A 21,708-nucleotide genomic window follows, 5' to 3' on the forward strand; every position below is an offset into this window, starting at 1 on the left:
AAGTACAATCTGGAGGAATAATTCTTACATACTCTGATTTCTTGGATTTTCCATGTCCTGCCAATTAGACCTGCAAGACAAATTAAAAGGGGAATGACCATGTATTGTCTCTACAAATCAGTTATTCTGTTCTTATTTGGCTTCACAAAACGGCCGGCGAACATTGACAGACCCTAGTTTCATTTTAACTTGTCTTAGGTAGCGTTGGGTTTGGTAACGGTGGAAACTGTGTTTTTATAAAATTTAAAATTTTTTTTATTAAAATTTAATATAATTTATATATTTTTAATTATTTTGATGTTAAAAATAATTTTTAAAAAATAAAAAAATATTATTAACATGTATTTAAGTACGGAAAAAATTATTTGAAAAGCAATTGCTACCACACTTATTAACACTTTGTATTTTATATTTATTAATATAAATAGTTTTCATAGATATTTTAATTTATGATTAGAATTTTTTGAAAATAAAATTTTAAAAATCATATATTTATTTTTTACTAAATTTTTTTTATCCGAGAAATAGCGGTACTCACATAACCAGTTGAAATAAAACGTACAGGGTTCCTGAACTGACCCAGTCTCGTGACTTCATTATTTTTTTTTTATATCATTATAAAATGAGGACAGGCTACTTCATTGGCATAACTCCAGGTCTAATTTGACCTTTCAATGCACCGTAAAAGAAATTTAATTTACAAAATATTTTCTTAAAACAATTCACAAAATAACATAGAAGAGAAAAAATAGGAAAAACAAATATGGCGGTGCACAATCCGCGTCTATATATACACGAAGCAGAAAGAGCGTATGAGTTTCTAAGTTCTAACCTTTCAGCATTCCATTCACGCGCTCTCGCTCTCTCTCTGTCTCTTCTCTATCCCTAAAAATTCCCGTTGGAAAAAAACCCGCGACAAGATGATTTCAACCGATCTTGAAGTTCTCGGACTGGAAGGAAAGACCCTAAAACTAACCATCAATCCCGTTGAAACGAGCGAAGCAGCAAACACCACCTGGGATTGCAAGACCCCAACTGGGGAGGAACACAAAATACCTCTCCAGTACGAGTGCCCTCCAGCTCCAGGTCCAAGGTGGCTTCTGGATTCTCTCTCCGTGAAGAAGAAGGCGTCGAAGAAGAGGTCCAGGTGCCAGCCAAAGGTAATAATGTTGCAACCAGCTTTTAACGTATCTTGTGCCAAGCGAATCACTCTGCCTGGGATGCTGCCTGAGGATGTTAGAGCTTCTGATGACGCCTTAGAGGATCACATTGTAAGAAATTTGAAGTGGTCGGTCGAAGAGATGAAAAGACTGCAACATCGTTCATCGAGAGAAAAGAAACACTGTATAATTTCTCCCTCGTTGAAGGTTGCTGGGAGAAGGTCATGAAACTCAATGGGTTTTAGATTGTTACATCCAGACAGTACTTATGCGTTGTGACACGATCACCACCTTGGTTAGGTTTCTCGTTGTTAATAAAAAACTAAATTATGTTTTATTTCGGATCCCTTTTTATAATTTTCTAGAGTAATTAATGTTTTAACAGCATCTTAATTTTTTTTCATAACCAGAGAAATTAAGAAGATGGCATTACCCTTTTAACCGACGATAAGAAGGATGTGGAGTCTGAATTTAACACATCCTGGAAGCTGTAGCCTTTTTTTTTTTTCAAGTAGTGAATGAAAGTAATCACCGGGTATACGGAGCTAATTATCATACGCAGAGCCCACTGGTCAAACCGATTTTTTTTTTTTTTTTACAGTGCAGGCTGTTTATATGATGGTTATCTATTTAACTTTTTAGATTCAAACCCGGATTATCAATTAGAAAATAATATTAAAATTTTATAAATATATCAAGCTATTTTTTAAAATGAGTGTACTTTTAAAATAATTTAGAAAGAGATTTGACTCCAATTAATGTATAAGTTGGTCTAAAGTTAAAAGAAAGAAAGAAATTGCATTTTCCTTTTCTTTTTAATATAATTATTCAACATAATTATACTTTTAGAATTTTATATGCCTTGAAATAAATTTTTAATTATTTTGATTTTCTCACATATCTATGTTTCATATATTTTTAAAAATAAAAAAAAATATTATTTTGATATATTTCTAAAGTGAAAAATACTTTAAAAAATAATTATTACTGTACTTTTAAACACCCTCGTATATAAAATTTGGATGTGGTATAATAGTTATTTAAGATAATTTGACTTTTAAAATTTAAATTCAATATTTTTCAAGCAAATATAAACATGATGATATCCTTTTTCGTTTACAATTGCAATAAAAAAACTATATGTTATTAATTATTGGTGTATTGATAATTTAAGTGCCATTTTTTTTTGAAACTTTTATAGTGTATATAAAATATTTTTAAAAGTAATATATTCCTCGTGTATTGCATTTTGATGGTCGAGAATGGTCCTATTATTATGTATCGGTATCATCTCGTATTATTTTAGGTACAAGTTTATGACCCTGTATAAATTAATTTATATGAATAACAAGTTACTCAAAATTCCTGTTATAATCACACAGACTATGAGTTATTATATAAATTATCTTATTATAGTATCATAATTTACTCTTCTTCTCAGTGCATAATTATAAATGTGAAAGAATAATTTTACTGCTATTATTTTCGGATTGATTATTATATCCTTATATTTTCAATGAACGTAAATTTTATCATATAACTTCAGTAAATTAAATAATCTTAATTATAATCATAATAAGCGTCTTAAGAAGATTAATCATAACTAGATTCTTTTTTATTTATTTCTGATAACATGAGAAAAAATCTGGTCATCAATTTTCAAAACAGTAAGACTATATGTTTCGTATTTTTAACTATCAATACCAGTCATAAATTCACGTAAGCAATTTCCTTGTATTTTGAAAAGATTACTTTCAAATCATGTGACGTCTCAATTTTTCTAGTTCTGTAAATAAAATACCTTAACAAATTTAATTTAAATTTATACAATAAAATATTTTATTAATACATGTATATATACATGAGCTGGCATATAATATTCGGCTCTAAGAAAATTAAAAGCGAAATTAAAAAAAGAAAAAAACTAGAAAAGGAAGTGTTTTTCTAGGGTGAAAGTCTACTAAGACACCGTTGGCCCAATTGTATTTCTGAATTTTTTTGAATTTTAAATTATTTTTTTTATATTTTTTTAATAATTTTAAGGTAAAAAATATTTTTTTAAAATAAAATAAAAAATTATTTTAATATATATATATTTTTTAAAAAATCTATCTCGCTCCAAACTCTAATAAGCAATAAGTGGTAACAGTGATTCTAATAAATCCTGCCTATTTCATACGCTCTATTGCTTCTATTTTCTATTCCCGACCCTAACCTTATTTCCCAAACTCAATTCACCAGAAGAAAAAGAAAAGAAAAGAAAATTACAGAATCGAAGATCATATGATGATACCAAGCTTGGAAAGGGAAACCCTAAAGGTAAATACTAGTCCAGTTAACAAAGCCGAAGAAACAGAGATGACAATGGATTGTAAAACCCCAACCGGGTTGAGACATAAAATACCAGAGACGACATGGGATTGCGAGACCCCGACTGGGGCGGAACACAAAATACCTATCCTGAACACTTGCCCTCCAGCTCCAGGTCCAAGGTGGCTTCTGGATTCTCTCTCGGAGAAAAAGAAGGCGTCGAAGATGAACCCTGATGCCGAGCCAAAGGTAATAATGTTACAACCTTTTAAGGCATCCAATTCCTAAGAGAAATAGCGGGGCTCCGATGCGCGCTGAGGGTTATGTTAGAGCTTTGAAGAGTCCAGTTAGAGAAATTAGAGAACTGCAACATTCTTTTCTGAAAGATAGATACAGGGTATGATTTTTCTCGGGTTGCTAGTAGAAGGTCATGGAATTTAGGCTGATTAAAAGGACAGGATTTATAGGTTTTGGAATTTCACAACGAGGTAGTAATTATGCTTCGAGACATAGTCAACAGCGTAATTAGAAACTGGATTATAATCTTAATTTGGATCTTTTCTTTTATTTTTTTTAACGTAATGTTGTTGTTTTAATCAGAATCTTTATTGAATTGTTTTTATAACCATAAGAAATTAAGAAGATTGGTAAAAGTTCTGGGCACACAAAACTTTGCCTGCTGTGCTGTGTGTATGCGTGTGTTCTTCTGATTATTATAATCTTTTGGGAAAGTTTGTTTTAATTTTATGAAAAACTTCTGGGGAAGCTGGTACGTGGCATTTTCCATTTTCTTTCCGAGAATCACCACCATCTAGCCCTCTTCCCTTCCAGTCATGCCTAGTTTGGCTTGTATTAGATGTCTGGAAATTATTTGCTAATTCTCTCATCTTCTCGGAGGAGCACTGACAAGTGACAGCCCAGTTTCTTAAATTGCTGGTTTGGCCCCTGACAAAATAACCGTCGATGTTTTATACTTTACGGCACTTGCAAACATTAGAGGTTTATTGAGGAGGCATGAAGATGCAGCTAGTAATTCTATTGCCTGTGGATTTTGTCTCCTTGCGGTTATATTTAGTGACCAGGTTGATTCTTACTCCTTTTGATTTTGTGGTGATTATGGAGGATCATAAAATGACGTTAAATCGGAATTCAGTGTTTTTTTGTTAGTATTTTCTGTAGAAAATGATGACTGAGTCCAACATCGTTTCATATGTCTGGACTCGGAAGTTCAATTGAATCGAGGTGTGTGGAGTATGACTAGTCGAGGTGCTGTTTTCTTTTCACTAGAATCAAGAGATCTCGTGTTATTGAAAAGAGTTATATTGTACTTGCGTTTTTGTGTGTAATTAAATTTAAATAGAGTGTTAGACATTAAAAAAATATATTAAATCAGTATTTTTTTATTTTCTGAAATTTTAACTTGTTAGTGTAAAAAATAAAAAAACAAAAATTATACAAAATATTTTTATACAGAAAATATTTTTAAAAATATCATACATTATAATATAAGATATAAATCAATATTATAAATGAATTAATGTAAAATAATGATACAAAACTTAATTGATAAACAGAAAGGTAAATTCAACTCAAATTTTATTTCAAATTAATTTGAAGGTTGATCCTATCTAAACATAGCAAAATTAATTCCAATGGCTTTTTATTTTTATTTTTATCTAAAATGATATCTTTTCATTTTAAAGGAACCAAAATAGCTTTGTTTTATTTAAAATTGACCGAAGACGTATTGAATGCAGAAATCATCACCAGGCATGAAGAACAAACAGGGGCAGACAAGATACAGAGTTGTTTGCAGATCACATCCATGCTATCAGATGACTAACATGGTTGACTTCTTGTTTGTCAGGGGTTCTGCACAGTGATTTGAACCTCTTCTTGTGTGGGTGAATTTAAATTATTGAAGAGCTGCTTCAGCTTTGCTCTTGAATTTAGAATACCTCTGCATTTCCAAGGAGCAGGGGCTAGATTTTTTAGCCCCTTGATCGTGTTTCATGAATCTGATGAGCTAGTTGTGTTTTTAGTGGTGGAGCTTATTTCTAAGTTTCAGCAATCCTGTGTAGCTCTCACTTCTTTTTTTTTTTTTTTTTTGTGTTGGTGTTTGGAATAACTTCTATATGCATCGATTAATTTCAGAACCATATAAACCTCCAGTAACTGTTAGTAACTGTTATATAAGCAACCATAATATTCAAATCTGAGATCAAGTTTTTATCTTTGGACCACAAAAAACACAAACCTTCTAATCCCAAATTTTTACTACTAGCCCACTTCCAAGATAGTTAGCTCCACCTCCTTTGATTGTTCTAGCGGGGCTTGGAAAAATACAGATGAATTTTCCAGCACCACTGTGAATAACTCTCGTGAAGTACGCAGCATAAGGCTTTCCGATAGATGATCCGGCCACGTTCTGCTTCAGGCTGTTGGCAGTTGGAAGTGACCAGACCAAACTCCATACAATCAGAACAGGGGAATCTTGTTTTCTTGCTTTGATATATTAATCTGGTTTCTCATGAAACCATCGAAACAAGGGAACTTGAAACTTATTATGCTAGCAGGAAAGGTGCGATAATTCATGGAATAACTCCATGCAATTAATCTTTTCGGTGCTTCAACTTTTCAACGCTTGATCTTGCATGTAGAAGCAGCAGGAATCATTTATGTCTCGCAGACAATAGTGTTACACATGGCTGTAAAACTTGATCTTGGATGTAGTTCCTCAACCTGAGTGGCTCAATTTACTTAGATTTTATATTTATTTTTTAATAATCATGAGTTTAAAGTTTTTTAGAGTTACTAGAAAGTTTTTATGATCATTAATTTTCAGTGTCTGTAAAATAATTTAAGGTACGCTAATCTGGATATCCATATTAATAATAAAAAAAACTTGTTCATAGATAAAATCCGGGTCACAAACCATGATCTTTTTAAAAGAATTAAAATACTATTATTTTATATATTTTTTTAAAAATCAATGATTTGAGGGTTCAGTTTTAAATGAATTAATCACTTTTTTTTTTCAATTTAGACCCGTCTAAGCTTTGGATTAACAAGGTTATAAATATTCAAATTAATTTTATTTTATATTTAAAATAAAAGAGATATGTATTCATTTTCTGTAATTAAAAAATAATATAAGACACCAGTAAAATAACAAATCATTATTCTATGGAGATAATTGGGATATTAATTTATCAAAACAACATTTTCGTTCGCTTTTTTGACCCCTCCCCTGCCTACCTCTCTGAAGCATGAAAACAAACACAGCAACAAAAAGCAAGGAAAAAAAAAAACAGCTTTGAATTCTGTTTGAAAAAGTGGTAGTATTGTGTTTTTAAAGTGTTTATTTTATTTAGAGTTATATTAAAAATACATATGTATATTTTTATTTTTTTAAATTTATTTTTAATATTAATATATTTAAATGATAAAAAATTAATTTAATAACCTCGCATCCTAATTCCCCAATCTACCCCTACCCACCACAACGATTGCCTCTGAGAACACCGCCAGGGGCAAAAGCGTAACTATGTTAAATACAAAAATAATTTCATTGTAGTTTTCGTTGATGAACAGTCTGTTTTCTTGTCTCACCCTCTTTGTTTCTCATCAAAATCTCGATCTACCCAACCAAAATCTTTGAAATTAAGACCCTAATCCTCTTTCTGGAAATCGTCTCTGCGTTCCGCTCCTTCTCATTCAATCACTAACGAGGTAATCTTTTTCCCATTTCTAATTCATGATCTGTAAACTTTACGCGCTTTGGTTTTCATTGAATTTTCTCAGATTTAATGGAGGGGTGTTACAGTGATCTTGTGATATTTTTGATCGATTGAGTATTGTTTAATGGATTTACCTGTGATTAATTGCTAGATAGGAAGCCGGATTAGTTTTTCCTTTTTGTTTGGTTGATGAGAAAATTGAAGAAAACGAGAGATAAATTTGGGTTAAATTCTGTGCTTTTTTTGTTATTTAGGTTTATCTGAAATGAAATTTCCAGCTTAGAACTTACTCAAAACAAAAATCAGCTCACTTAAGATAAATCTTTCTGGCACACTTACTATTTTGCTCCTCATTTGATGATTATGAAGTCTTGGTTAGGTTTCTGAAAAATCGACACCATAATCATCAATTTTCTTGAAATTTTAACTGATGGTGATGATTAACGATGATATGTATAATAAGAAGCAGATGAAACAGAGTAGAGATGGAACCTGGAGTGATAGAAATTCAAAATCTTCATCAGTTGCCTCCGTTCCCCTCATTCTCGATATAGATGATTTTAAGGTAAGCAATAGATAGTGGAGTTTTTACGAGGAAAACTTGGTATCATACCTCATTTAGGATCTATATAATTTTACTTAATTAATGTTAAAATTTATATTCCAAATTCATTTTGTAGGGTGATTTTTCATTTGATGCGTTATTTGGCAACCTCGTGAATGATCTGCTCCCATCTTTCCAAGATGAAGAAGCAGATTCAGCTGAAGGTAATATAGGCGGGAGTGATATGTTAGCAAATGGGGATGCAAGAGCCCCATCTGATGCAGCAAAATTGGCACAAGGGTTCTCTTCTCCCTTATTTCCTGAAGTGGATGGTCTTTTGTCTTTGTTTAGGGATTCTTGTACGGAGTTGATAGACCTCCGAAAACAGGTAGATTGTTGGGAGCATGTGATGAAATTTCCGAGGTCATAATTTTTTTTTCTGCTGACATTTTGTTTTTGGATTGAAGATTGATGGAAAGCTCTACAATCTCAAGAAGGAGGTTTCTGTCCAAGATTCTAAGCACCGTAAAACACTTGCTGAGGTGAGTTTTTGGGTGTCTGGGTGCATGTGTTTTGAATCATTGTAAAAACTATACTGGAGAAGAGGTATCAATCAATAAATAAAAAACTGATATTTTTATTTTGAAGTAAACTGCAAAAGCTTCTTTATTTTTTATCCTAGATTAGATCTCTACAGCAGACATGCGTGCACGCGTGTATATTTGCATGTAAGTTAATTCCATTTCCTTTAGTTTGGTGATATTATATAGTAATCACTTGCCATTTGATTTTTAGTGGTTAATGTTATATAATTGATTAGATTAAAAGTAAAGCAGAATAGAAGTTGGACAATCAAAAGAATGTATTCTTTTTGAAATAAAAAGAAATAGAAAGAAAAGTAAAGCTGAGAGTTTTATGCAATATGTAGAATCCAGAAATTTGAGAATGAAAGGAGTATGGTTTCTTTCATTTTTGGCAAGGGGTTTTTAGGTCTCAAGGGGAATTTGGTTGGTTTGGCTCCTCTAAGATACAATCATTTTGTTTCTCTTTGTTCTGTTTCTGAGATCCATCTAACATAGTTACCATTTGCTATGTATTTTATCTTTTCAGCTGGAACAGGGTGTAGATGGCTTGTTTGGTAGTTTCGCTAGGCTTGACTCACGTATTTCAAGTGTTGGACAGACTGCTGCCAAAATAGGAGACCATTTGCAGGTAAAATTTTTCCCATGCTCGATTATAATTTGCTAAGCATTCAGTCTATAGTTATTTCACGCTTTTTATTATGATCTTATCAGAGTGCAGATGCTCAAAGGGAAACAGCTAGTCAAACAATAGAACTCATAAAGGTACTGTCTGTCAACTTATTTTTATGCTTTCCTTAGCTCAAAATGCATTAACACCTTGTTTACATAATTTTTGCAGTATTTGATGGAATTCAATGGCAGCCCAGGTGACCTAATGGAACTTTCACCTCTGTTTTCAGATGACAGCCGTGTTGCTGAGGCTGCTTCAATTGCACAGAAATTAAGTAAGATGACATTATGTTCTTACAAAGCTTTGAAATTGCATAATTCTGCAACCTCAAGTTCTTGTTATGCTGCATGAGCCTTTTGGACTAACTTAATTGCTTTTCTATATCAGTCATGCATTCTACTTCTTCTTGTTTTTTCTTTGAGACAGTAGCGGGTACCCTTGCAGCTTAGCTGTAGCTTTCCATCTCCTTTAATTAGTCTGCTTTACTTCAGTCCTAATCCTAACTTTATACATTGAATCATTTAAATCCACTGCCGCTCCCTCCCTCCCCTATTTTCTGTGATAATATCTTCTTGTTTTAGTACATACTTCTAAACTCATCCAATACTATTGTCACACCAGATTAAGTGATATCCTTTTCATCCGACTTGATTGCTAGAAGTTTTATTCATCAATATTGTCATTTGGATTTTCATTGAAATCTTCTCTTAAAGTATTCCTGGTATTTTGGTTGGATCTATTCTGATGAAATACAAAATTTTTAGTGGATTTGGAATGTTGTAGCTTTTCCATAAATTAAGGAAAATCATTTTGACCCATTCTTTTGGATAATAGTAAGGCATTAGAGTGTTGAATTCACAGTGAAATTTGTTTTAAACTATGTGATTTATTTAAATAAGCACAAGTAGAAAAAATAAACAAATAATTTGTGAATTGTGAAATTCTTCAATAACAAAGAATCCTTTTAAAGATTTATGCAATAGCTTTTGTTTGCTTTTCACAGCCATGAGAGTTTTTTGTTACTTTTGTGTATTTTAGGGTCATTTGCTGAGGAAGATCTTGGAAGACAAGGCTTATCCGTACCATCTGTTATGGGAAATGCAACTGCAAGCAGAGGATTAGAAGTTGCAGTTGCTAATCTTCAGGATTACTGCAATGGTATGGGTTCAGCATATTGTTCTTTTTGATTATTGATATTACTGCCACAGGAAGTTCATATATGGTGCATCAAACAATACAATGATTTAGAGGGTAGTGAAAAATAGTAACAAACTAGGTCCAAATAACAAACAGTATGGTTTAATAATTATTAATAGTCATACCATATATGCTCAAACATCACCAGGTTTGAAGAAAAGGACTAGCTTGTGGTATCATGAGAAAGAATTTACAAATACCCATTTCCATATGGCCTAATCTCCTATTATTTGTGCTATTTTCCATCATAATGAAGAATCTTGGGGTGATTTCTTTCCGCATAGCCTTGTAGCTTGGGATATGTTTCAAAGATTGTTTGCAATTTAGTAGTGAGTCATGGGTGATCCTGAGGACAGTAGAAGAAGCAGTGTTGGATTCTTCTGGGAGAAAAAATTTAGTTCTTTATGGAGATATGCTGTATGTGCATTTTGATGGAGAGGAGTGCAGGGTTTTTTTCTCATCACTTCACAGAGAGTCGGTTGTTGTGGAATATAGGATAGTCTTCTGGGCTTTGAATTCTCATGTCAGCAGGATTCTTTAGGGGCACCTCCCAATAAATGGATTGGAGCGCTATGTTATTTTGATTTAGATGGTTGTCTATTTGCCTTTTCAAAAGATGTTTCTTTCTACAATTTTTACCATGCAATTCCTTTCTTGTAATAATACTTTCTCCTGTTATCCTAAAAAAACTCATTGCCATATTGGCAAAGCAGGAAGAAAAGCTATGCAGATCATGATGCTTCAAAGGAAAATCATTACTGGCTTTTACGCATATCCTTTGAATCCAAATTTTGAATGGTTGGTTTCAAAGGATATTTTGATAAAAGCAATTATCACCATGCATTCATTGTCTGGAGATTTCCTTGTTCAGAATTCTGAGAATTTTGTGATCCTGTCGTATTTTTTAGTCTGTTGATTACCAGTAGGCATTAAGGCCATGTGGTCATGGAAGGTTGTAGCCCATCCCTCATGCCCATTCCCCTTCCAAAATAAAATAAAATAAAAATAAACATAAGTGAATTGTAAAGGTGTTCATGATTGGTGGATTTGTTTCTTTTGTTTATCATAACGTTGCAGTGATGATTTTTTCCTCTTAATATTTTTCATGCAGAACTGGAGAATAGATTGTTGGCTCGGTTTGATGCAGCATCACAGAAAAGAGAATTATCTACCATGGCAGAATGTGCTAAAATTTTATCTCAGGTGAACTTTTTATAACATGTGACCGGAAAGGATACTTTTGTTGCCCCCTTGACTGGGGATCACCTGAACATGGCTACACTATACTGGGTGTGGGGGAATCCTATTGTTTACCATATGCGGTTGAACTGACTGATTCGACATAATCTTTCCTACTTTCCTCTTTGAACTGAAGTCTTCAAGTCCAAATTACATCAGAATAAGTGATGATTGGAAAATAAGCTGAAAAGTCCTCCAGACTTGCAGGAATTGGTCCAGAATGCCAACAAATTTGCTATTCCTTTCTGCCCTTTTTGGTGAAAAAAGGGAGGAAGATTGTTTAAGCCATAAATTTTAGTTATTTTTGTTTCCTTTTGATTCCTTTTCATCCTTGTTTGAAGTAAGATGGATCTTCCATTTATAAGGGGATCCTGCAAATCTGTTGAAATGTTTTCTTTTTCCTGTTTAACTCTTGGGTTTCGTTTTGCATTACAGTTCAACAGGGGCACAAGTGCCATGCAACATTATGTGGCAACACGTCCAATGTTCATTGATGTGGAAGTCATGAATGCAGACACTAGATTGGTTCTTGGGGATCAGGGTTCTCATGCTAGTCCAAGCAATGTTGCTCGTGGACTTTCTTCCCTGTTCAAAGAAATCACAGGTTTGGAAAATAGCCATTTATCCCAAGCAAGGATCACATTCTTCCAAGGATTGTTAAAAATCTTCAATTGTCTCCTGCAGACACTGTCCGTAAAGAAGCTGCTACTATTATGGCAGTATTCCCTTCTCCTAATGATGTCATGTCAATTTTAGTTCAGGTATCCGGGCAGGATTTGTTTTTTACCATACCTCATGTTTTACGCTGTCTTATTCAAATTGCTTAAGGCATATGATATTTTTTTGTTGTGAATTCATATTTTTGATGTTTTCCATACACATGCAGAGAGTTTTAGAGCAGCGAGTTACAGCTCTTTTGGATAAATTGTTAGTGAAACCATCTCTTGTGAATTTACCTCCCATGGAAGAAGGTGGACTTTTATTGGTATGTAGAATTGCTTGGTCCAAACTGTTTATAGTTCCTTAGTTTCAGTCTGAAGCAACAATCAGATCCTAACTTTTTTTGTGTTTGACTTGAGGCTTCAGTATCTTAGAATGCTAGCAGTGGCATATGAGAAGACTCAGGAACTGGCTAGAGATCTACGAGCCATGGGATGTGGTGACTTAGATGTTGAGGGTAATTAATTAACTTTCTTGATTCTTGGTAATTTTGTGAATATTAGACGTGTAATCATCAGCAACATGGAAGTGTAGAAGATCATCAATTGATGAAGAAAGATGAACCGGGCCTGTCTTTCTCTATGTTAAATATTGTGGAAAGCTAATGATGTCATGTTGCAATGGGTAGTCTTTGCTCTATGTGATCCCAGGTAATACCAGGGCTGCAGGGTAGTGGGATCATTCCTACCACCCCATCCTCCACACTCTTGCTCAACCAAAATGAAAAAAGAAATAGAAAAACAGAGATAATCATGTTGGATGATTCCTGGTGACTTGTTCCCAGTTGTTTGGGAGCTAAGTTGTTGATTCTGTCTCTGATTACTTCAAATATATGGATATTATATAATAACTTCAACTAGCATTACCTTCTACAATCATAGTATTAGCTCTTCCTAGTAGTGTATGACAAATTCTGCAAATTTTAGTCTTTTTTGCCTTATATTGTAGAATACGAGTTTGAATGGTGTAGAAATGAATTAAAATAAATTCTCAAGCTTCTATGAAAAGTTTGGGCATAGTTTAATGAACTTGTGGATTTCTTCAATTCAGAAAATTTCTCTTTTCTTGGTAGCAGAGATTGCTGCTGAGATTTGATGTATTTAAATATGTTACTGCAAATCATAGTTGACAATGTGACTGATTTCCCGAGTAAAAGTGTTAACATGACTTGATGAATGTGTATATCAATCAATATTTGTAACATTTGTCCAACATCTTGCAGAAATTTTCCTCTTTTATTTCTGTGTCTTAGTGACTTTCTTTGTTGATACAGGCCTCACAGAGTCGCTGTTCTCTTCCCACAAGGATGAATATCCTGAACATGAGCAGGCCTCTCTTAGACAGCTATATCAAGCAAAGGTTTGTGTGATTTTTTTTTTAATATATATATCAAATTTCCAGAACACATTTTTCTTTGGTGACAATAGACTGTATCATGATATGCAGATGGAAGAACTGCGTGCTGAGAGCCAGCAGCTTTCTGAATCAACTGGGACCATTGGGCGCTCAAAAGGGGCTTCTGTAGCATCTTCCCACCAGCAGATATCTGTAACAGTTGTGACAGAATTTGTGCGGTGGAATGAGGAAGCAATATCAAGATGTGCTTTGTTTTCATCTCTGGTAATATTCAATTCTGCGATCAAAAATACCTTGTCTAATACTGAGAGCTCTTGTATAGCTGTTCCATATATCATGGGATTTAATGTAAAATGCTTGAGTACTCTTTTTCAGTTATCTAAAGGGTAATTAAGCAGTAGCTATCTCTATTTTTGAATGATTAAATGTTCCTTTTTGGTCAAGTCATCTGGGAATCCTGTGCCCTTGCCCGAAATTCTCTTTCTTATAGATAACCTTTTTCTTTCTTTCCTCCAGTAAAGTAAGGTTAACAAGCATTCATGAAATTGTAGCTATATTGGGAGATGTTTATATTTACACAAGGCTACTTTGATTATTTGTCCTGGTACACGGATAAGATTGTCAAATTGTCCTTTGTTTTATCATCTAATGGACATGTGATTAAAATGTATATTTGCAGATGACATTTGAAATAGTCTCTTTTGGATGCGTGGAATTGTCTTTACCACCTTCAGTTGTAGATTGTCTTGGCCTTCTTGTGGGTGTTAAGGCTTCCATCCACTTATAGTTTGTTATGGTTTATGTTATCCGGCCCCATGTCTAAGACAATGAATCAAATGGTATCAAATAACACATAATCAAAAGAATGGATGGTTAGAATTTAGAAGAATTATACATGTTTTAAGCAGAACCTTGAGTTAGAAAAAATGAAATGAAATGAGGATTAGCCATTTTGGGTCTGATGGAACTTTTATTTCTATTCTTCTCTCTGAAAAAGAAAATATGAATGTCTTATTTTTCTTTATTTATAAAAGCTACAAATATTTCACTGGTATTTTATTGATTGATTCCAAACATGCTTTTCTGCAGCCTGCTACGCTGGCAGCCAATGTGAAAGCAGTGTTCACTTGCTTGCTAGATCAAGTAAGTTGCTTACTAAATCCAGTTCTTTGTTAATTTATGCCATGGTTATCTCAGATTTTAATTTTCAACAATAAAATGTAGGTAGGGCAATATATAACAGAAGGTCTTGAACGGGCTAGAGACGGCCTCACCGAAGCTGCAGCTCTAAGGGAACGGTTTGTGCTGGGAACGAGTGTTAGTAGAAGGGTTGCTGCTGCAGCTGCCTCTGCTGTAAGTACCTGATCATATACCTTTGCTTGCTCTATCATTACCCCTTTATGAGATATACCTATCATGTAGTTTCATATAAAGGTGATGTACATGTACTCAGAATATTGTGCTTAAGTGAGATTGATGTTGAAATGCAGGCAGAAGCTGCTGCTGCTGCTGGTGAGAGCAGTTTCAGATCTTTCATGGTTGCTGTACAACGTTGTGGAAGTAGTGTGGCTATAGTACAACAAGTATGTTGGATTGCATTGACACTAAATTTTTTGTTAAATTGGCTAAAAGGAGAATCCTGTGATATATAGAGAACTTAAAATGGCTTCAACTTTCATCTTCAGTATTTTGCAAATTCCATATCTCGCCTCTTACTACCTGTGGATGGCGCACATGCTGCTTCATGTGAAGAAATGGCAACAGCCATGTCCAGTGCAGAGGCTGCAGCTTATAAGGGGCTTCAACAATGCATTGAAACTGTTATGGCTGAGGTTTGTTCTTGACCCCTAGTCTTTTACTTTAGCAATGCATGGATTCTGACGGAAACTTGCAGGTCTTTAATTCTTCGCCATTTGTATTTGTTGCATTAATGCTTCATTCTATTTTCTCTAGTCATATTTTCATATCCAGAGAGAAATGCACTTGATCTATTCATGAATATGCTTCATCATCCCATGTGTTGCTAATCTGTTCCCTGCTCATTTTTTAAGTTCTCATTCGTATAATTTTCTTTGGGAAACTCGTACACAGGTAGAGCGATTGCTATCAGCTGAACAAAAGGCAACAGATTATCGGTCACCTGATGATGGAATGGCTCCTGATCATCGTCCAACAAGTGCCTGCACAAGGTAAATTCAGCTCGATATACTTGGGACTTGCGTTTTGAACTAAAAGTATGTTTGTTGGGTTCCCGAGAAATAAGTGATACAAAGTCAATCCATTTTATTTTTTGTATTCTTAGAAATTTATTCATTTGTGTTTTCTTGTCACACTTAGTGAATGGGGGTTTCTTTTTGACAACACAAAGTGCCTACTATTTTAATTCCCCAAGGTCCCAAGCCTCAAACCAAGTTCAGTCATACACCTACTAATAGAATGAATCTATGACAGTCGAATCAATTCATTTCTTTTCTGTCATGTTTCTGCTTCAAATGGCATATCTCTAATCAAAATAATACATTATTTTAGTCATTATTAATAGTAGCTGCTTTATTTCTCTTGACCAGGGTTGTGGCATATCTTTCACGTGTGCTCGAGGCTGCATTCACTGCATTGGAAGGTCTTAACAAGCAAGCATTCCTGACTGAATTGGTTAGTCTATCTCTGGGATTCTTTTGACTCGTCTGTTTGCAATTGTTTGTCCAGTTTGCCCTTCACTTATCAGTCATGACTGCTCATGCATCTGCAAATAAAGGAGTTTTATGTGCACTGTTGAAGAAAGAATGGCATGTGTGCTTTTAGGTTGTCTTTTTATTATTTCTGACACAAGAGTGTCTTGGTGCATTGGAGGGGATATTGCTTTAACAAGACTGTTTTGAGCATTCCATTTGCTATTATTGCTTCAATGATTTTGTTCGTACTGTTCTTTTCCTTTTTTGGCACAAGTAACAATCATTGCCTCTGAAAAGTGAAAATAGGTGTACATTTATATCAAAATAAACCTTATATACGGTGTAGGAGTTTCATTGTAACTAAAGACAGTTTATAGTGGATTGTTAAAGTGAAATTACCATTTTACCCTTGAGTGGGAAAAATGAGGCTTTGTTATGAGGGTAGTTTAGTCTTTTTCAGAGGTCCATTGGACATTAGAAGATTGTTTAGGGGTATGATAGTCTTTTTCAAATTTTTGCACAGTAAAAATACATTTTTACCCCTAAAGTCAACAAAATCTAGAGCTATTGACCATAGGTTATTTAGTCTTTTCAAAAACTTTAAAAATGTCAAAATACTTATTTACCCCTTAGGTAAAAAAAAAATAGAGCTGTTGACCAAGAGGTTTTTTGGTTTTTCAGTTAATAGAGTACAATAAAAATGTTTTTACCCCTAGAAAAGACAAAAATCAAGGCATGAGTCTGGGGGCATCTATGTCCCTTTCACGATGGTTTTTTTGTAATTCTCAGGTTCATGGAGGGAATTTTGGTATTTTTTATCTGGGAAAATATTTTTTTATTTGAAAAAGTTGTTGGCTCGTGATGAAGATGCACCAACGCGTGGGTGGCATACCCACTCTTGGGGGGCACGTGCAATGTCATATGTTGTCAAACCTATTCTTTCACCATGTTCTTAGAAGCTCCACCGTTTCCTCTTTTGTACGAAGCACGTGTGGAGACAGATGATGGGTGGTTTTTCGCTGGCGGTCGTTGTTCTTTTCTCTTTTTTCTCTCTTCCAAAGAAAGTGCACGCCTGTCCTCTTGTCTTTAGATTTTTCAATTTCAGTCCCTATGTTTTTTATTGCTTATTTTCTTCCTCGGTCCTTTTTATAAAAGTTTTTTATGTTTTCAATTTAGTTTTTATTCTTTTGATTTTTGATTTTTGATTTTTTTCCCTGGTTTTTTTTGTTAAAGTTTTGTTGGTTTTCAATTTTTTCCTTCAATCAAAGTTTATGTTGTTTTATTGTTTTCAATTTAGCTCTTGTTCTTTTGATTTTTTTTTTCTTTTGTTAAAGTTTTTTTCTTTTCAATTTTTTGATGCCTTATAATTTATTTTTTTGATTTGATTTTAACCCTCATTCTTTTAATCACATTTTTTTTGTGATTGATTTTTTCAAGTTTTATCCTTCTACGTTTGATTTGTTGGGGAATGAGCTACGTAGGTTTTTCATATGTCGTACTTTTGATCCAATAACGTGGGTAACGAGTTTGGAAAGTTCATGTAGTTCGGGATTCTTTTTTCTTATTTTCTTTTATGATTTTATCATTCTAGTTTGAAAAATTTGCGAGTTTGAAAAATCTATAACCTATGGCAAAGTGTGGGTCAAGTAGCTTGTTCAAACTATCAGGTGAACTCTTTCAGGTCTTTGAGGACACTGCTTTGGCAAGGCTATAACTGATGATGAACTTTTTTTAAACAAATCATAATTCCATCAAACTGATGAGCATTCCCAAGATTATAACCAGTGCCATTTCTAACACATGACTCAACTGAAAAGCTTATCTCTTACACCATCATTCTTGGCATTTTGATCAAATTCGACTTCTTCCCTCCCCCACTAGAAGCATTCCTAGAATATACCGTGACAAGGGAGATCATTATGATTTCCCGAAATATGATCTGAGACACCTGTAATTTCACTTAATGCAGTGGTAAACTGACATAGTCTGTGCTCTTGCTTGGGGAAGGGAGGTAGTGTGGGATAGTGATTTACATGCAGATGCTTTTTTTTCTGTTTTCAGTTTATGCTTAACTGAAGGGAACATTTTAGTATTTTGAAGAAAGAGTGCTTACGGAGAAACTTAACACTTAACATGGACACATTTATTATATCAGGGAATTCGCTTGCACAAGGGGCTGCTTAATCATTGGCAGAAGTTCACTTTTAATCCCAGGTAATTTGCTTTGCTCAGGTGCTTCATGCATGAAATTACCTGACATTTATACTCAGTAGTTTGGTGAAACTTTGGGTGGCATTTATAGTTATGGTTGGTGTTATTTGTAAAGAGAAGCATGTTTCAATTGGTGACTGCACGTGACAGCATTGGTTGGAATTATTTGCAGTCCATTCAGAGTATGTGAGTTTCTTATCTAATAAAGAAATGTTGAGATCTTTGAAGAAAGCATTTTAACCTTTCATGACATGTGATAACATCCAGTAAAGGGGAAACGCTGGATCTGAAATTTATGCTGTCTTTACTTGGGTTTGGAGCTTTCTCATGAGCATAGAAGTTGCTCATAATTCATGATTGGGTTTCCCCTGCATTTGAGGATTATGTTTTGGTGGTTGAGAGTTTGCATTGACCCATGTTCTAGTGGGATTCTGGAGGTTGGAAGTGATTCTTCTAGATGCTCTGGATGTGCTTTTCTTTGTTTGAATTCCCCAGTTTAATTACTTCAATAATTCAGTTTTGTTGATTCTCTTCCAAAGTTGATTAACCTATCTATTGCGTCAACTGTGCACTAATCTTGTGATTTCTTTTTGGATTTATCTCTAAGTTTCTGAGTTTGAATATTTGTTGTGTATGGCACCAACAAGTTGTTTTGCATAATTGTTCTATTTTTGGTTCTCCTCTGCAGTGGAGGATTGCGGTTGAAACGTGATATAACTGAGTATGGAGAATTTGTGCGTAGCTTTAATGCTCCTTCTGTTGATGAGAAGTTTGAGTTGTTGGGCATGTAAGTTGCAAGACATTGACAAGATTTCAGTACTGATATAGAATTCCTTATCTAATTTTACTGAGGGAAATTTTTGTCTCCAGAATGGCCAATGTCTTCATTGTTGCTCCTGAAAGCCTTTCCACTTTGTTTGAGGGTACCCCCAGTATACGCAAAGATGCACAAAGGTATCATGTTTATTTTTATAGAATTGACTTGAATTGCTTTCAGTTGGTACTGATAGTCTGATACAGTGGATACAATATTACACAACTAGAAGTAGGTTTTAATTTTAAACTAGTTGACTTGGCTACATAAATCTTTTCCTTTCTGTTCTTCATAAAGCAAAGAATTTGTCTCCTACACATGCACTCTTTAGGACTGCATGGAACATCAAGTGTTTGTTTTTTTAAATAATTATGAATCCATATCTCACACAATGGATGTGGTTTAGAGATATCTCAAAATCTTTCTAGCTTCAGTCAAAACTCTAGGGTTAAAGTTCTTTGTCTTATCATTTAAGGATTTTCTTTATTGTGGATCCGCCCCTCCTTCTGGTTTTTTATTTTTTATTTATTTTTCTGATGACTGAACTTTGATTGCCTGCCAATTCAGGTTTATTCAGCTTAGAGAGGACTACAAGAGTGCTAAACTTGCATCAAGACTTAGTTCCTTGTGGACAAGCTCTAGTTGATAAAGCATCTGATGTATATATTATTTTCCATATTTCTTGGATGCCTTGCATGAAATGGTGGATGCTTCGCACGGAGCACTTTCTCTGGTGGGCAACAGTCACCTCTAACTGGATCGCTTGTGGCTCTGAGACCAAGTTATTGAGCTGTTTGGAAATAAACTTTATCCCCCCGTCTATTCAGCTCAGCTTGGTCAGGAATCCGGTACAGTAGAGTTTTCTTTGAGTTTTTTTCTTTTCCATTTTGCTTGTATATTTTATTGACAAATTGTTGGTAAGATGCGGGTCGATTTTTATTTTCAACTGTCATTTTACATATTAGATTCACAGTTTTGCTTTGATGATTCAGAGAGGGATTATGCTGTCCGTTGTATCCTTGTAAATGATTCTCTTAGGGATGGAAATGGCACTTTAGGGGTGATTTTTTTTTTTTTTTTTTTTTGTATCTCCGAGTCGTTATACTCGTTATCTTGTTTTTTTTTGGGAAAAATACAATGCATGTACGTTTTCCAAGTTCTAAGTCAGTTCCGAGTTGATTTCTTTTTGTGTTTAAAGATGAGATTTCTGTATATGAGGTTTCAAGAGGAAATACAGAGGAGTAATGCCAAAAAACAATGATAGAAGGAAAGAAGGATTATGCTTTCATGTTACAACGTTCGAGGACTGAAGGATGGACATCGCGTCGTGTAATCGTTGGGTAGGGAGAAAACAAGGAAACAAACTAATACCCTAAAGTATTTTATTCCATCTCGTTAAGCCTGCAAACCGGAGGTGTTTCATTATTAAACTAGGACTGAAGGACGGCCATCACGTCGTGTAAAGTTCTCGGAGTATAGAGTGCTCGCTCGTTCCATTTCGAAGTTGCAAGTGGCTTCCATACAAGAAGACTGCCATAAACATTCACAGCAATTACCAATTTTCAGCCTCTGTTTTGCGCATATGGAGTGTCTTAACACAAGACAGGCCACGATAGCCTATAATGATGGAGGCGACACAAATGAAGGCCTCTAATTGTTTGCAAGCACAGCCTCTACCTTCATTGCCTCGTTCATGAATGGCACACAAACGGGAGAAAAAAAGTGGAGGTAGCGATTGTGACACCTGGCACTGCCTCTATGTGTGGTGATGAGGCGCGTCCATTTTTTCTAGTGTGATGCATGCCTCCCACTATAAAGTGCTCCCTCTGTCAGTTTATCTCATGACAACGGATAGGAAGAGAGAGGACATTGATTGATGAAGCACGTTTGGTGGATGGTTATCTTCTTTGATAGCAAAGGCATCTGTCTATGTGAAACATTTCCTTTGCGCCAATCTCATGACAAATTGACATTTCCCTTCCTCTCATTTGAAAGTGTGATTATAATTTTTTTTTAAATAATTTTTTATATTAAAATATATGCTAGTAATATTTTTTTATTTTTTTAAAATTATTTTTAATATTAGCACATTAAAATGATTTGAAAATATTAAAAACACATTAATTTAAAGCTAATAAAAAAATTAAAAAATATATTTAAATTTTTTTAAAAACATTTTTTAAAACAAAAAAAATACACTGAAAAAAAGAAAATCAAAGATGTGCTAAGACCCCACAAATCACTGCTGTAGCACCGTGGTCAATCGATTGTATGCAATCAAAAACTCTTTTCAAGTCTCTATCTGATCTCCAAGTAACCAAACAAGTATTATTGGGATCTAAAGTCTTGTTCAATCCGAATGCCTAACTAGATATACGTAGACTTTGAAGAGGCATTTCCGAGTATAAATGTTTGACCAAGCAAATGGGGACTCAACCAAAGCCCAAAAACATGCTCTGCCTCCATAGGATGGGATAACGGATGAGAGAGA

At 34.3% G+C, this 21,708-nt stretch overlaps 1 protein-coding gene and 1 long non-coding RNA gene across 4 annotated transcripts; both read left to right on the plus strand.

The window, feature by feature from the left end:
• The first annotated feature begins 3,311 nt into the window (after positions 1–3,311).
• Positions 3,312–5,641, plus strand: LOC118041592 (uncharacterized). The gene is made up of 3 exons (XR_004686340.2): positions 3,312–4,552; positions 4,650–4,736; positions 5,228–5,641. It is a non-coding gene; the product is annotated as an uncharacterized lncRNA (long non-coding RNA).
• Positions 5,642–7,003: 1,362 nt separating this feature from the next.
• Positions 7,004–20,292, plus strand: LOC118041591 (exocyst complex component SEC10b). 3 transcript variants are annotated; one of them, XM_035049020.2, is made up of 25 exons: positions 7,004–7,202; positions 7,674–7,775; positions 7,891–8,142; positions 8,222–8,296; positions 8,865–8,966; positions 9,050–9,100; positions 9,177–9,282; positions 10,047–10,166; positions 11,317–11,408; positions 11,880–12,048; positions 12,129–12,205; positions 12,331–12,429; positions 12,531–12,621; positions 13,438–13,523; positions 13,611–13,784; positions 14,610–14,663; positions 14,745–14,873; positions 15,011–15,103; positions 15,206–15,352; positions 15,612–15,709; positions 16,088–16,172; positions 18,348–18,406; positions 19,092–19,190; positions 19,274–19,357; positions 19,785–20,292. In XM_035049020.2, exons 2-25 carry the CDS (start codon positions 7,680–7,682, stop codon positions 19,861–19,863), a joined length of 2,517 nt encoding a protein of 838 aa, XP_034904911.1. In that variant the 5' UTR covers positions 7,004–7,202; positions 7,674–7,679; the 3' UTR covers positions 19,864–20,292. The 3 variants fall into 3 exon arrangements, with proteins under 3 accessions (XP_034904911.1, XP_034904910.1, XP_034904909.1); XM_035049019.2 differs by having other exon boundaries at positions 7,677–7,775; XM_035049018.2 differs by having other exon boundaries at positions 7,005–7,202; positions 7,680–7,775.
• The last annotated feature ends 1,416 nt before the right edge of the window (positions 20,293–21,708 follow it).

This window comes from Populus alba, chromosome 14 (assembly GCF_005239225.2).
Source record: "Populus alba chromosome 14, ASM523922v2, whole genome shotgun sequence".
NCBI lineage: Eukaryota > Viridiplantae > Streptophyta > Magnoliopsida > Malpighiales > Salicaceae > Populus > Populus alba.